This window comes from Emydura macquarii, unplaced genomic scaffold (genome assembly GCF_026122565.2).
Source record: "Emydura macquarii macquarii isolate MOO-44397 ecotype Brisbane River unplaced genomic scaffold, CSIRO-AGI_Emac_v2 contig_2636, whole genome shotgun sequence".
Taxonomy (NCBI): domain Eukaryota; kingdom Metazoa; phylum Chordata; order Testudines; family Chelidae; genus Emydura; species Emydura macquarii.
In genome coordinates this window covers 46609638-46626806 of record NW_027132773.1, presented here as the reverse complement: position 1 = coordinate 46626806, position 17169 = coordinate 46609638, and the positions used below count along the sequence as shown (strand labels likewise).

General features: G+C 41.5%; 1 protein-coding gene across 4 annotated transcripts in view; it reads right to left on the bottom strand.

Moving 5' to 3' along the window:
- DCLRE1C (DNA cross-link repair 1C) overlaps positions 1 to 17169 on the bottom strand; it is a 32164-nt gene that overhangs the window by 14151 nt on the left and 844 nt on the right. Inside the window, exons 1-8 of one of the 4 annotated variants that reach the window (XM_067564564.1) lie at positions 16918 to 17078; positions 15531 to 15582; positions 11812 to 11896; positions 7372 to 7431; positions 6649 to 6704; positions 4793 to 4894; positions 965 to 1037; positions 311 to 451 (exon numbers count right to left, since the gene is read on the bottom strand). In XM_067564564.1, the coding sequence (XP_067420665.1) occupies positions 311 to 451; positions 965 to 1037; positions 4793 to 4894; positions 6649 to 6704; positions 7372 to 7431; positions 11812 to 11896; positions 15531 to 15582; positions 16918 to 17026 (678 nt within the window). In that variant the 5' untranslated portion in view covers positions 17027 to 17078. Of the gene's footprint in view, positions 1 to 310; positions 452 to 964; positions 1038 to 4792; positions 4895 to 6648; positions 6705 to 7371; positions 7432 to 11811; positions 11897 to 15530; positions 15583 to 16917; positions 17079 to 17169 lie in introns of those variants that run through there. The other 3 variants (XM_067564567.1, XM_067564565.1, XM_067564568.1) reach the window with 3 other exon arrangements.

Sequence of the window (17169 nt, the reverse complement as noted above, 5' to 3'; positions counted from 1 at the left end):
TGACCTGGTGCCTGGGGTTTGTCGAGCCTGGGGTAAAGGGTAGAACATGTCTGTTGGAGAATCAGGATTCACTTCTGACTGTAGAACCCAGAAGTCTGAGTAGATAGCAGCCACTGAAGTGGTTTAGTTGCCATTATTACTATGCACCACAAAAACTCATGTACCAGGTTACCATTAGTATAGCGAATGAGAGTGTGTACACCTTTCACATACTGCAATAGTCCTCTGAATGGGCATTTTCTAGTTCAGTATACTGGTCACAATCAGCACTGAAGTTCTGTTTATAAAGCAGTTATTATGAAAGTGTTACCTTGACTCCAAGTTCTTCACTGAGGTTTGTGAATAAATATTCATATCCATAGGCAGCTTTGCAATTTAGCCATACAACATGATAGCAACTCAGAGTGATCCAGTTTCGCACTAATTCTAATATCCCATTTAAACATTCTTCCTAAAAAGGTTAGAAAAGTTTGTGTTTAGCTTTGTAGATGCATCCAAGTCACTGGACTTCAGAAATGTTTCAGATCAGTGTTTCTCAACCTGGGGGGTCACTGACCCCCATGGGTGGGGCTGGGTTTAGGGGGGATTGTATGTAGGGCCAGTGTTAGAGGTTAGGAAACAAGGCAATTGCCTGGGGCCCCACACCACAGGGGGGGCCCACAAAGGTAATTTACATGTTTCAGCCCTGAGCCCCGCATGGCTGAAGCCTCATGCCCCATGCAGCAAGGGGCTGAAGCCTTGAATTTGAGATGGGTTGTAATTTTTCTAGTAGGAGAGTCGTGATTTTTTTTTTTTTTTTTTTTTTAAGTCCAAAGGGGGTCACCCGCACAAAAAGGCTGAAACTAAAACACTATTTTAGTTAACCAAAAAAATTGTTGCCTTTAAGGATTATATAAAGACAAAACACTGCTTAATTACATCAATGGCTCTATGTGCCTCAACCCAATGCTTTGATTGGACTTACTCTGCTTGGTATCTGATAAAATCTGGGATCACAGAAAGTGGTGTCTAAATATACACTCTGAATGTCTTTCACTCTGAAAAAGAGAATTGCGATATAGTCAGATCAAATACTGTATCGCGATACCAAGACGTGTCCCATCGACTGATAGTCAAAAATTTCTGTCTATTTGATAAAGGGAAAAAAAATTCACATTATGGAAAAAGGTGAGTCAAGAGACCAGATTCTAAACTCAGATTACAGTAACAAGTTGATTGCCCACAGACTGGGCAAGAGTGCAAGCAATTCTTCAGCATTGTAGTCTAAACGCCATATAAAATAGATGTTAGAATAGCAATGCAATACATTGATATTATATTGTTATACTATTATTCTGAGATTCTCTATTTTAGAGAATAGACTAACATGCATATATAGGGTCCGAGAAAGTCTGAACAATATTTATTACTTATAGTAATATTTATGTCATTGGGGAAACTACTAATCTCAGCCCTTACATGCAATATGAATATACACACTATACGTTTAGAGACAAGTTTATTGGTGGTTTTAAAGATAAAGACATTCTGGGTCAGATCAATGGTCCATTTAGCCCAATGTCCTGTCTTCTTACAGTTACCAATGCCAGGTGCTCCAGAGGGAATGAACAGAACAGGTAATCATTAAGTGATTCATCCCGTCACCCATTCCCAGGTTCTGGCAAAGAGGATAGGGACACTTCAGAGCATGGTTTTGCATCCCTGCCCATCCTGGCTAATAGCCATTGATGGCCCTATCCTCCATGAACTTATCTAGTTCTTTTTGAACCCTGTTATAGTCTTGGCCTTCACAACATCCTCTGGGAAGGAGTTCCACAGATTGACTGTGAGTTGAGTAATTTTATATCATATGCAAATTTTGCCACCTCACTGTTTACCCCTTTTTCCAGATCATTTGTGAATATGTTGAACATACTAGTCCCACTACAGATCCCTGGAGGACACCACTGTTTAAGTCTCTCCATTCTGAAAACTGACCATTTATTCCTACCCTTTGTTTTCTGTCTTTTAACCAGTTACTGATCCAGGAGAAGACCTTCCCTCTTATCCCATGCCTGTTTACTTTGCTTAAGAGCCTTTAGTGAGGCATGTCAAAGTCTTACTGAAAGTCCAAATACACTATATGCACTGGATCACCCTTGTCCACATGCTTGTTGACCCCCTTCAAGAATTCTAGTAGATTGGTGAGGCATGATTTCCCTTTACAAAAACATGTTGACTCGTCCCCAACAAATGGTGTTCATCTATGTGTCTGATAAGTCTGTTTTTTACTATAGTTTCAATCAATTTGCCTGGTATTGAAGTTAGGCTTACAGGCCTGTAATTGCCAGGATCGCCTCTGAAGCCTTTTTAAAAAATTGACGTCACATTAGCTATCTTACAGTCATCTAGTACGGAAGCTGATTTAAATGATAGGCTATACACCACAGTTAGTAGTTCTGCAAATTCACATTTGAGACCCTTTAGAACTCTTGAGTGAATACCATCTGGTTCTGGTGAGTTACTACTGCTTAATTTATCTCCAAATTTGTCTCCAATTTGTTCCAAATCCTCCTCTAATGACATCTCGATCTGGGACAGCTCCTCAGATTTGTCACCTAAAAAGAATGACTCAGGTTTAGGAATCTCCCTCACAACCTCAGCCCTGAAGACAGGTGCAAAGAATTCATTTAGTTTCTCTGCAATGGCCTTATCTTCCTTGAGTGCTCCTTTAGCATTTTGATCATCCAGTGGCCCCGCTGGTTGTTTAGCCAGCTTCCTGCTTCTGATGTAATTAAAATATTTTCCATTACTTTTTGAGTTTTTGGCTAGCTTTTTTTCCAGGGTTTTTTTTTGGCTTTCCTGAATTATATTTTTACACTTCACTTGCCAGAGTTTATGCACCTTTCTATTTTCCTCAACAGGATTTAACTTCCACTTTTTAAAAAAGATGCGTTTTTTGCCTCTAACTGCTTTTTTTACTCCATTGTTTATCCACAGTGGCACTTTTTTGGTGCTCTAACTATGTTTTTTAATTTGGGATATACATTGAAATTGAGCCTCTATTGTGGTGTCTTTAAAAAGTTTTCATGTAGCTTGCAGGGATTTCACTTTTGGCACTGTACTTTTAATTTCTGTTGAACTAAGGTCCCCATTTTTGTATAGTTCCACTTTCTGAAATTAAATGCTACCATGGTGGGCTACTTTGGCATTCCAACCCTTAATAGGGATGTTAAATTTTATTATGTTATGGTCTCTATTACCAAGCGGTTCAGTTACATTCACCTTTTGGACCAGATCCTGTGCTCCATTTAGGACTAAATCAAGAATTGCCTCTCTTCTTGTGGGTTCCAGGACTACCTGTTCCAAGAAGCAGTCATTTAAGGTCAAGAAACTTTAATCTCTGCATCCCATCCTGAAGTGACATGTACCTAGTCAATATGGGGATAGTTGAAATCCCACATTATTAATGAGTTTTTCATTTTTATAGCCTCTCTAATCTCCCTGAGCATTTCACAGTCACTATCACCATCCTGGCCAGGTAGTATATCCCTACTGCTATATTCTTATTATTCAAGCATGGAATTACTATCCTTAGAGATTATATAGTACAGTTCGGTTCATTTAAGATTTTTAGTTCATTTGACCCTATGCTTTCTTTCACATATTGTACCACTCTCCACCAGTACGAGCTATTCTGTCCTTCCAATATATTTTGTACCCTGGTATTACTGTGTCCCATTCCACCAAGTTTCTGTGATGCCTATTATATCAATATCCTCATTTAATACGAGGCACTCAAGTTCACCCATTGTAGTATTTAAATTTCTAGCATGTGTAAATATGCACTTACAATAACTATCATTTTTTAGATGTCTGACATTATGTGACGTAACTGAATGGGACTCTTTTTGATTTGTGAAACAGGGATTTCCAACATTTTCTTTAACACATGCAAAACTATCATTAACACTGCTGTCATCAAAGTCACGGATTCAGAGGTTCAATACATTAAGTCAACGGAAGAAATTTTAAATAAGCTACATCTCAAACTGCAATACTTGTAACTGTATTAGAACATTTTACAGCACAGTAAAGTTAAATTTGAGTCTTATTTCAGATTCTTCTATAGACTTTTACAATACTAATATAGTGAGCTTTTTAAACTACAGTAGAACTTCAGAGTTACAAACTGATGGATCAACCACATGCCTCATTTGGAAACGAAGTACACAATTAGGCAGCAGCAGAGATACAAAAAAAAGCAAATACAGCACAGTACTGTGTTAAACGTAAATTACAAAAAAAATGGAAAAGTTTAAAAAAAGATGTGACAAAGAAACTGTGTGCTTGTTTCATTTAAATTAAGGTGGCTAAATGCAGCATTTATTTTCTCAACAGTAGGTTCAAAACTGTATTAAGTCAATATTCAGTTGTAAACTTTTGAAAGAACAACCATAACATTTTGTTCAGAGTTGTGAACATTTCAGAATTATGAACAACTTCCATTCCAGAAGGGTTTGTAACTCTGGGGTTCTACTATAGCTTCTGTGGCAGCCGTTTTGGGGTTTGTGAAAGCAATCTCCCTATCAAGACCAATGTAGAATCATTAGAAATGATTTAAGAGTCAGTCATCATAGAAACACTGCTCTAATGACTACATTTTTAAAACCACAAATTACATGGGAGTTGAAAGGAAAAGATGTCGTAAGTCCTGAATGTCCATTACTAGAGTCTTTTAGGTCTTTCTAAATTTCACACCCAGATGAAGTCTCACCAGAAGTTAATTTAAGATTTTTATGAATTTTTGTACCTGGTCCCTGAATGCAAGAGCTCCATTCTGGCTGCCTCTCCTTTTGCTAGTCTGAAGTCTCCAGTATAAAGTACAGTGCCATTCTGACCTTGAAATAAAAACCTAGAAATAAAAACAGTAGTTAATTTCACAACACCAAGTACTGCAGTACTGGGCTCTAACATTACTTTACTTGGAGAAATCTGTATAAATGCAGAGTTTCAGAGAAAGCCCATGATGCAGTAAAGATAATGGTCCAGATCTATCTTTGGAGTAATTTCACTGACATTGAACTACAGGAATACTAGATTTGGCCCAATGAATCAAAGTCTGCTTTCACACCTGTCCAACCTTAATGCAGACTATGGGGTTTGCATGGGTATTAGCAAGGGTAGAATTTGGGACCAAGTGCATATTGTAACAACCAGTCGCAGAAATTTACCATTGAAGCTAAACTTATGATGAACTTGTGGTTTAATTTTAATATCACAATGGAGCAGAGGATGCTTTATTTTACTAAGTTCTTGCATTGCTTTTTTAAAATGCAGCAGCAATCAAAGGTATTATTTGTGAGAGTGGGGAAAAGCGTGGTCTCTCTCACTGGGACAAATGAAAAAATCTTAAAACAAGGAAAAACTAGAGAACGCACACAAATGAAACAGCAGTTTAAATGTAGCATTTCTTTCTTTTAAGAGCAGTCAGAATGTCCCATCTTCCCCAAGCAAACACCCCTCATTAATGCCTTGCAGTAAGATTTAAGAAACTTAAGGATCAGTCTATAAGTACCTAAATAGGGAGAATATATTTGATGCTAGAGGGCTAGTTCATCTAGCAGACCCAGCCACTGAACCTACTTATGCCTGTAAACTGAAGTTATACAAATTCAAACTGAAAGTAAGACAGATTTTTAACAATGAATTAACCACTGGAACAATTCACCAAGGAATGTGGTAGCTTCTATATCACTTGACCTCTTCCTTTTTGCCTTAAAAATCTAGAAATATCTTGGCCTCGATTGAAAAAGATGTGCTGAATTCCCAAACTCTCATTGAAATCACAGGAAGCTCAAATGTTCGGCCCCTTTCAGGGCCGGGTTCTTTGGACCCAATTTTGCTCCCATGAAGTCAATGGCAGAATACCCACTGACCTCAACAGAAGCAGGAGTTGGCTGTTTGCAGGGAACCACCTACAACTCAAGACAAATCAAACTGATGTATGACAATTCCTAGTTTTGCCTTGTTTTCTTACTCCTCCACACAGAACAAACTATTGTTCTACACCACTTGCCTCCAGACCAAGTTGATAGAGCTGCTGTGACTTCATACTACTGTTCAAAGCCGGACTTAGTAATGTTTAAAGACGCAGCAAACAAAGAGGCTTTTTTGGGGAAGGAAAATAAAGGGGCAGTGTGCAGAAACTGCTTTCACAGTTTTATCTAACAGAATATGAAATTTTAAATAAAAACTAGGTAATTGAAACCAACTGATCCAAGTTCCCAACTGATTTCCTAAAGATCACATTTTCCAAACCAAAGCCCAAAAAAGGCATCTGCAAAAAGACAAAAATGCACACAGGAAAAAAATCTGTTCATAAAAGTAGATTCCAGGACATAGCAACTGCAAAGTAATGTGCTCCTAGGAATATACATATCATATAACCAGTAGAAAAAGCAAGGTTCTTTAGGTTTATAGATCTCACATAGGACAATGTTGCTCCAATCCTGAATGGGGCGTTTGGGTGCAGTCATAATAATACTAAAAAATGTAAGTATTAGCAATTAATCTTCACTAATTTATTCTAGCTAGAAAAATGGAATCTATGTCTACAAAACTGTTCTGTACATTTAAAAATATGCAGAGTCTGTTGACAGCACGTACATGACTGATCCTGGGCAGTGACCAGCTGGTAAAAGTGTCACCACTATATCTTCTTTCTAGAAATCAAGAGACAAACAGGTTAGTGTTAGTTTCAGGCTGTGGGACAATACTGGTGACAGCTGAAGTGACAGTGACCAAAGCGATGTACTGATCTATGAAACCACTTCACAATGCTCTTGGAAAAGTCAGGGTGTCTCCTCTGCCCTGCATCCTGGTCTCAGACCCTGTACGGCAGTGATTGTTCTGTCATCTTCAAGTAGCTGATTAAAGCTCCCACAGATGCTCAAAGACAAATCATACTCCCCTTCTCCCTTGTGCCTTCAGAATTTGTTCTGTCCCTGGATAAGGTTTGCTGGCCAAAGTGTTGTGTGTATGCGCATATATTTCAACTAGTGTTGAAATGAGCTAAGAAAGAAGCACTGAAGACTCATGAATAGAAAAGTCTTGAAAGAAGAAAGAATAGGTTGAAGACCTCAGATACAACAGGGAGAAAGACAGACCACTAAGCCGAGAGGGGAAAAATGGAAGAATAAGTAATCCAGATGTGGGGGGCAGCACGGAAAGGTGTCTAAGTGGCTAAACATGGGTTGGAGCATGGAGAATCTCTCACTTCTATCCAGTAAAAGGGAGCAAAAAAGTTAAAAAAATAAATGTAAGTACCAACTTTAAATTCTTTAAAACTTTAAATTGGTTATTAAAAAGTACATGTTTTTAAATGGTTACCTCACCAGATGCTTCATCAAGTAAAGAAATCTGAGTTGGAGTTTCAACTTCAAGGGTAACCTACAAACAGAAAAAAAGTATCATAAAATGTAGCACATATTGTGTTTGATGAATGTTTATGTCTAGGTGTTGGCTGATATTCCAGACATTTTAAGCTTCTACACGCCCAGGGCAGGCAATCCAAGTCTGCAGAAAAAGGAAAACAAATAAAGCTGCCCAAAAACCTCACGTATTTTCACTTTCAATGGTAAAAAATACATTCTAAAACTATAAATAGGTAAGGGATGGAAGCTGACTAAGCTGAGCACACCTATTACAGCTGACATGCCAACATTTTTAAGAGACTGTGTTGACTTTGTCTGTATTATATGGTTTATTTTTGGCTGAAACTGCAGTGCTGCCAGTCCCAAGAGTTTTAAAAATACCCACACAAACAAGCAACCAAGAGTCAGATTCCCCCTTCTCCTCCACCCAAAAAAATCATGACATTTGCCTAAAAGCTTGTGATTTTTTTCCAAGAACAGCTCAGTACTTTCTCTCCTCTGATTTTTGAACTTGTACAACATGGAGATATGTATTCAAGCTTCATTCCTGTGGACTAGAAGCATACTTGACAATAAAAGCTAAGCTTCTCACAAAGTAATATGACTCCAGGTGCTGGAGCTTCAATATGAACCACCACAATTTGATCAGTCTCACAAGAGTTGGAAACAGAGAGTGGCTTATTGTTTTTCTTCATTAAGGATCATATCATTCCCTACAAGGAAAATCCAGGAGGCACCAACAAATTACTCTGAAAACTCTGTGGGGTTTAGAGGCTGTAGGGTTCCCAAACCATCATGTTGTTGGGTGTGGCAGGTATGTCTTCCTGTGGAGAAGAAAGTGGGTGCAGCCCTCAAAGCCCAGTGATCTCAAAATATTCATTTCCAGGAAAATTCCCCAGATCTTTGAGCCTTTTCCATGGAAGAGATGTCTCTCTACATCATGACCACCAACATCAGCACAGTTTCCTTTAGCTTCCCATTGATTCCTGGACTATCCCCTCATCCCTGAAGGAAGAAGCCACGAAGCAGCTTTTCAGAAATCAGCAAGCTGTTGGAATTTCTGCGTATTAGCATGAAGGTGCCATGGAGAGGTGGTTATCCTTCCTATTCTGCCCCATCCTCCTTCCAAATACCCTTGGAGCCTCAAACTAACATACTGTATGGAAGAGACTGCTGATGGGGAGAAAGGTACTGCTAATAATTAGGCTCCTCTCCTATCCTCCTCAACAGAGTTTTCTGTTGAGTTCTGGTCAGTATTTCCATGCATTTCACCCTCTCCTGCCAAAAAGAAGAGGGGATCATTTGGTTTCTACAACTTAAAAACCCAACACTGCGGGGAAACCAGGAGAGTGGGGGTCATCATCCCTCCAAGCAAGAACTGCAACACTTGATACCCCAGTTTCTTAGCTAAACAACCAGCATATACAGCACTCTAGGTTTGTTGTGATAACAGATAGATCCAAAGATTTCAAGACAAGAAGAGATCACCGTAATTCTAGTCTGACTTCCTGGATTACACAGGTCAGGTCATAGAACTTCCCCAAAATAATTCCTAGAGTATATCTTTTAGGGGGAAAAAAAATCTTGATTTAAAAATCGTCAATGAGGAAGGATCCTCCATAACCCTTGGTAAACGGTTCCAGTGATTAATTATTCTCAATTAAAAATGTACATCTTATTTCCAGTCTGAATTTGTCTAGCTTACACTTAACAGCCATTGGATCGTGTTATACCTTTCTCTGCTAAATTGAAGAGCCCATTATTAAATATTTGTTCCCCATGTAGGTACTTAGGGACTGCAATCAAGTCATCCCTCTACCTTTTCTTTGTTAAGCTAAACAGATAGATTCAAAGAGCTCAGTCACTATAAGTCATAGATATCTTATAGTTTAATATATAATGGTTGGTGTATGTCAATAGTATGGACTATGATGAGGCAATCTCAAAGCTGTGGTGTTGAACTTCCCAGCTAGCTAGCCAAGATTTAAACAAAATACATAGAAGTGTATCAAACATCTACATTACCTAGCCACAAAATATAGCTACACATGCCAAAAATGCAAGAAGCTGATATATAAGAAACACGAGCTGTGTGTCATTTTATTAGTATTAACAACATAAGTAGGGAAATTCATAACACAGACTATCAAAAGATTTAAAAACTATGATTAATACTGATACACTTTTTGCACTTCATTCAGTGCACTGGACAATTAAAACAAGCTGGTCAGTTTCACTTTGCTACTCTCAATACTTAGCATAATGATGCAGTAGTAGGGTTTCAAACATTGGTTAGGAATGTTTCATTCCAAAGATAAACCTATTTACCACTGGAATTATCAGTAGTCTATTACTAAGTTGAGTCTAAATTCGCTGAAGAATGTTTTTACTATCAGCAAAAGAAAATTTGGTTTTATAGGCACAATAAGAGATTTCTGACCATACCCTCTAATCACTCTTGGCAATTTTAATTTTAAGCCATCAAGAGATCAAAAGATGCTCTCTATATATCTTATTCACACACACAGACTTCTCATCAAGCTCTAACTGCAAATCATAAAAAACATTTAGCAAGAAGCTGACATTATGAACTCCTTTCCTAGTCTAATAAATATCAACCAAGTTTTAATCAACTTTACAACAGCAATGCAAATAGAAAGCTTACCATTTGTTATGAGACAAAGTTTATGAACAAGACACCCACTCAACTACTTTCTGATTTAGTGGCTGTACGGTTCACTATATCATTGCAAGTCATTACTGGGAGCAAAACCTGCAACTATCTGCTTTTTAAATGTGTGTACTCAGACATGTAAATCTAGAAAGTGCAACTATAAAACTCTTAGCATTACATGGATGTTTTGAAATCAGAGGATTAGGATAATAAGCAGCACTGCAGGAAACCTCCATATATAATCTCAGATATTACACAGAAATATACCAAACTACAAAAAAACTGAAACTCTTTTAGTGACTATTGTAACCTTACTTCCCTCAATAATAAGAACTTGGTACAGTATCCTTTGAAAACCCACAATACTAGGTAGACTGTAGAATCAAAATAAAACCTTTACCTCACCCATCGTATTAGTATGCCAAATTCCTTTCTTTGTAGATTATTGAAGATACACAAAGCAAAGTAACAGAAACAGAACTTTCTATACAAGTGTTACAGAAAGCTAAATGGAATTCGATGTTCATGCAATGCTCTGAAACATGTAAAGTACCATATTAAGTACTTATAATGCTTTAGGTATATAGAGCAATACAGTAAGCTTTACAGCACTTTACAAAAGATAGCATTTGCCAAATAAGAACAGGAGCCATGTCTGAGGAGCTTATAAAACTACAGGTTCAGGTGAGTATAAAATAAGACTAGTACCATCTAGACAGTGTGATGCATGTCCATTGTAGCTAAATACTATGTAGAAAAGATGAACTGCAAGTAGGTCACATTTATATAATCCAATGCTTGCTCAATGAATAGTGTTTATATTCACTCCATTTACAGCTAAAATTCATAGAGACGCAGTTAGGCTCAGTAGTGGATTTTTCATCGGGATAGGATGCTTTTGAGGCTGGAGGGAAGACATTAGAAAAGCAGGAGGGAAATAACACTCCCTTCAAGATTTTCTCTCTCTCTCTCCCACAGCTTAGCTTCTTGATAACCAGTGTGGGGAATCAGAAGCATTGTTTGTGGCTGGTTGGGAAGTCTAACTTCAGTGTCACCCACCAGTGCTGGGAGAATCTGCTCTCCTTTTGCAGCCTGCCCTGACCTTGGCATTTTCAGGTGGCTACCCTAGGCACAGACAGGTCACAAGGACAGCATCATGTTTAGAGAAAGAAAAGAGAAATCAAGTGAATTGCTACATTTGAGAAGAAAAAAGGTAAGACTACTAGCTGAAGAGAAATAAACCTGCTGTTCCAAAGAGCATACAACAGACACTACCTACTTTATATCATTTACAGCAGCGTAGCTGTACCACTGTAGCACTTCTGGTGAAGACACTAAGCCAATGGGAGAGAGCTCTCCCATCTTCTTAAAAACTCCTGCCTCCGTGAGAGGCAGTAGCTATGTCAAAGGGAGCAGCTCTCCCGCCGGTGCTTCGGTTGGTATAATTTACATCGCTCAGGGGATGTGGATTATTCACACCCCTGAGCGACATATATTATACTGAAGTAATTTGTAGTTGAGACACAATCTGAGAAGGGATGGGATGGAAATTAAACCCACGGAACACTGTAGAACTGGACACCAGCATCACCACTTAAAGACTGTTATTTTGGGCAATCTGGAGTAGATTCTTCTTCCCCAGATTCTCCACATTTAAAGGTACAAAGTCTGATCGGATTAACAATTAACAACACTTGCTTTAACATGAAAAAATTAACTTACAATGCGATTCTCCCAAAACTTGTATTTCGGGCTAGTCAGCAGCAACTCCTTGGTTACCGGTGAGCAGTACAAGTGAACTTTCAAGCTGAACCGAGAAAAGAAAACAGATCAATAAGGCTTTCAAAATAGAGAACAGGGAACAATGAAGTGGCATCTGCCACTCTGCATATTCCTAGTTAGAGAGGGAGTAACAGGGCTGTAGAAGCAGTAGAGTCCATTAAACTGTCCTGCCACAGCTTCGAGGAACACCATGGATCGAGCAGAGCCATTTCAGCAGGCCAGTGGGTCTTCTTAAGAAATGTATCAAACCTTACAAATACTTGCTTTAAAAAACCCTTTCCTCCTTTGCTTACCTGTCAAGATCTGAGGGCACGTCTACAATGCTGCAGTGGCAGCTGTGTAGACCTGCTCAGTTTATGGGAGAGTGTTCTCCCATCAACTCAACTAGTCCACCTCCCTGAAAGGCAGAAGGCAGCGTCGATGGGTTGTGAAGACACCATGCTGTATAGACGTAAGTACATCAACATGAGATACACAAGTTACGTTACGTAACTAGCATATCTCACATCAACCCAGCATGGCAGTGTAGACCAGGACTGAGTTTAAAGGCCCCATGCTTTCCTGGAATAGTTGATAACTATCACAAACACCTAATTAGAGCATTGGAATATTGTCCTTATACTCTAATAGGCTTTAGAGAAAGCCATAAGATTTCAAACTCCTTTTTTGGTAGGCAAAGAGCTTCTCAGTTAACTTTTAAGAAGAGATCCAGTAAGCTAGCAACTTGTAAACCCAACCTGAGTTCTAGGGAACAACACGGTTTAGACATGGACTAGAGAGAGACATTTGCCTATTTAAAATACATCATTACAAAGGTAGGCAATGGCAAAACACTACACATTATTTATTTGCACTTCAGGAAAGCATCTATTGCTATTCCACTCACACTTAATATGGAGGAAGAAACAATGACAGAGTGGGAAGGGCCAAAATTTGCCTTGTTAACAGGGCACAAAGAACATTACAGGAGGCAACAGTAAGCATGGATCTGAACCCAAATGCTCTGGGGCTAGATCAGAGCTCACTCCTCTCCTTAACAGGCCAAATCCAAACACAATAACCCAACCTTTGGATTCAGATCTGGATTTTGAACTGTTGAATTTGAGTTTAGGATCCAAGGTTTAGCTCTGCCATTTTAGAAATATGAAGGTAACATTTGGAGCTTGGATCGTGGCCCACATCTAGTCAATAGTAAAAAAAAAAAAAAGTTATGAATAGATAACTGCAGTGATCAATATCAGGCGAAATTTGTACATGATTGCCATGGGGGTATAATTTAATAACTAGTTAAATTTGCTGTAGCTCCACACATTTTGGTGAGGAGGCAACAAATAAACTCAAGAGTCTGAACAAAGAAGGACTGAAAGATGAAGAACTCGCTTCTGCGTGAGACTACACCCAATCCAAGCAGGCTCCAGACTTCTAGCAACAGAGAACACCAATCGTGGGGTAGGTACAGCCAATGCCTCCACTCTTAAATGTGGAGGTATCCACTCAGACATCCCACAGGCACAAAGCTGCACGCACTTCTTTCCCCAAGCCACGTAGGCTGGAAAAATAGCTATGTCTCACGGGAGTAGATCCAGATTTCCAGAAACTCCCAGCAGCAGGAAGCAATGGATATTCACAGCCTTTGGACCCTGGAAACACCACCACATCATACATACCTACTAACTTTGTATACCATTGTCTACAGTGACCTCCTCCTAACCTTCCCGAACTACTAGACTTCCTCTGAAACAGCAGCTCCAACAGGAGCCAAAAGATGCACTTGAATCTCAATCCCCTTCCCATAGCGGACCACTTTCACAGACTATAATGTCATCTAGACTCCATCAAAACTCTGCACTGACATACTCTGAACTAGTATGATGAGGAACCAGATTTGCCAGAGTCCAGAGGTGGGGTCATGGCTTAAGTTATTTAAGCTAGATTCCATCCTGGTCCAGCAAGAGCTTTTCTATTCACAACTTTAAAGTCTGGTATCTAACAACCCTGTAGGACTAGAAACTTTATATAGCTGTAACAGAGAGATTCCAAATGGGATCCGGCACTCACTTTTACCTAACCCTGGAAATCATTACATGTTTAGGTATAGAAAAGCTATTTAGGGACATTTTAAGAACAGTTTCCCTCTCCGAGTACAATACTTTGGGACTTATGGAAGCAAACACACCTACCTTTATATAGAAAGAGATACAAACTAGAAACCCAATAAATTGTTTTAGAGCTCTAATAAAACTATTCTAGGAACTGTACTAGGTGCCATATACAGAATATATGATGTGATAAGATTGTAATAAGCACTCATATGGGATGATTACTGTGGAAGCCAATCCAAACAGGTTGGTAAAACTTTTATATTGCCCTCACATATTCCACAGATCATTAAAAAAAAAAAATCTTTGAAAACAGCAAGTTGTGAGCATAAGTAGACTATGTAACCACCTTTATCCCTGTTACCATCTTCTCCCTCAGTCTGTTATACCTACTTGGGTTTTGTTTTAAATTAGACTGTATACTTAGTGTGTTTGCACAGCACATGACACAATGGGACCCCCAATCCAGACTAGAGCTTCTGGACACTACTGTAATATGAAACTCGCTTTTCTAGCCAATTATAACACAGAATGTGCAGTATTTGAACTTTTATGCACTTTGATCAGAAAAATAGAAACACAGAGCTGTAACACAGGCGCTGACTTTCTTTTTGCCAGCGGGTGCTAGCAGGGGGGAGAGACCGACCTGGGGGGGGGGAGGGAGGGGGAAGAGGTGGAGTGAGAGCAGGGCCTTGGGGGAAGAGACAGAGCAGGGGCAGGAAGAGGCGGAGCACTGGTGGGGCCATGGGGGGGGGGGAAGAAGGCAAAGCAGGAGTGGGGTCCAGGGGAAAAGCGTGGGCAGGGCCAGTTTGGGCATCAGTGGCTGCCCCACTTCTCGGGAGCTGCTGGTGGCGACACTCTAAAGGCAGTGGGCCAGCGCGCCTCCAAAGGAAGATGCGCCACATCCCATTGTCTATCCAATGGCTCGAGGGTAGAGCCCTGCAAATCCGCAGATGTGGATGCGGCTATCTGCCAATCATTTTTTTGCGGATGGTGGATCGGATGCGGATCTCAAAGGCAGGGAAGCAGCGGTCTGCAGCTCAGCCTTTGAGGCTGCTTCCCAGATTTTGAGATGGGGTGGGGGCTGGCCCCGATCCATCAGCTCTTGGGCAGCTGCCTAGAGGGGCTGGCCCCCCGAACAGCTGATCAGCAGGGGAGGCTGCAGCAGGTATGGCCTCCAAACAGCTGACTGGGGGCCCAGAGCTACGGGTGCAGATCACTGCACTGCGGATGGCAGTCAGAGGTAAGCTGTTTGCGGTGGATGCGGATCCACATTTGTGTATCCACCCAAAGCTCTACTCATGGGTGCTTGAGCTCCAGAATACCCATGGAGTTGCCACCTATTATTGACAGGGTGGGAGTAGGCTTTAGCAGAGAAACAAAGGGAAAGAGTCATATCGCAAGATCAAGTGCTGGGGAAAAAAAATCACTACAGTGGGGTTGTTCTCAAGTTCTAGTATCTTTCAAGAAAACTATTGAGAAAAATAAAGTGTGTAGACTTGAATTTCCCAGCATTTAAGGGACAGGTTCTAATTATATTACTTTAGTGAAAAGCATTACCTGCACTCCAGTCTTCTTTTCAAGGAAGGTGCTCTCAGCCCTTTCATGTGATCTAAGAGTAAGATATGAAGTTCATAATAATTTCATTTTTTTAAAGAAGTTACCATACATCACAGTTTTTTATATTTAAGAGGAAGAGAAAAAATACAGGGAAGTTTATTATTTATAGCATAGTGCTGTACAGTAAAATAAGAGTGATTCCTGCCCTGGAAGGGCTTACAATTTCAGGCCCTGATCCTACCATGTGCTCCATGCAGGTAGACCCCCGTGCCAGCTGTGAGCTCATCGCATGATTCTACAAATGCTTGTTCTCCCTAGTAGTCCCGTAGAAGTTTGCATGACAAAGCCCCAAAACATACATGACACAGACAGAAGCAATGATGGGGGGGGGATGGATTTATACAAAGTAATCTGTTTTGCAGTATAGATCAGTACAGAATTTTGTTCAACACAGAGGAAGAAGAGAAATTCCCACCCGCCTAGAGATGAAAAAGCAAAAAAAGAGTGACTCCCCCTTCAGGTGCAGGAAATCAATGGCTATGCTACAATTTTCAGTCTGAATGTCCACTTAGATACAATGCTGTTACACTCGTGCATGGCAGGGGGAAAAAAGTATGATTGTTACTTAAAAGAATTAATAAAACCTCAGCGCTATGTCCTAAAGCAATGGTCCCCACACTGTGGGGCATGCAGAGGAATGGGTTTTTTGGGGGGAAGCGGGGCCCGGGTCCAGGCCAGCCCCCATGCGGGCAGAGAGGGAGCATCATCCAGCCCTGCTCTGCCCAACCGCAGCTCTGCTCCCTGCTCCGGTCCTGCTCCTGGCCCTGGCTCCGGCCCCCGACCGGGGCTCCCAAGGGGCTGCGGACCAGGTGGCGGGGGAGGGGGGGTGAGACAAAAAAAGGTTTGGGCAACCGCTGCCCTAAGAGGACACCGATGTTCTCGTCTCCATTCCTGACGCGGAGAGTGCCAGTTCATCTCTACGTTCCCATTAGCTCCACCCCTCGGCGATCATTAGCCCCCTTCAAACCAGGCCAGCGGGACGACGGGCAGCGTACCGCCACCGGCGAAGCCATGCTGGGGAAAGGGGGCTGCAGCAAAGCGGCAGGGCACCGCACAGCCCCCCCCCCACAGAGTCAGAGAGGCCCGGGGGGAACTGGAGGAGCGGGGAGGAGGGCGCAGCCCAGAGAGAGACCACGGGGAAGTGGCTGTGATAGTCAACAGCTCCGGCGGGAAGCGGGGGAGGGGGGAGAGCTGAGGCTGAGAGCGGAAGGGAGGGTCTCCGGGGGGGCAGAGCGGGGCAGGGGAGGGCCTCCGGGGGGGGCAGGGACCGCGCCGCACCAGCGAAGCGAAGCAACAGGCGCCAGGGCATCTCTCGCGCGCCCCTCACCCTTGTGGCAGTGGGACAGGAAGTAGGCTCGGGCCCGCAGGTTGTCTCGGTCGAAGCGGTCTATGGAGAGCCACGGATACTCCCGCATCCTGCCCCCGAAACTGCTCATGGCGCAGCCCAGCTCCGCTGAGCCGACTCCGTCCGGTCCTTCCGCCTCCCGGGCCGGCTGCGACTCCACCCCCACCTCCCCCATTGGATGCGGCCCAGGCCAATCACAGAGCAGACTTGCAAGTTACCCGTCCGCGACGAAGA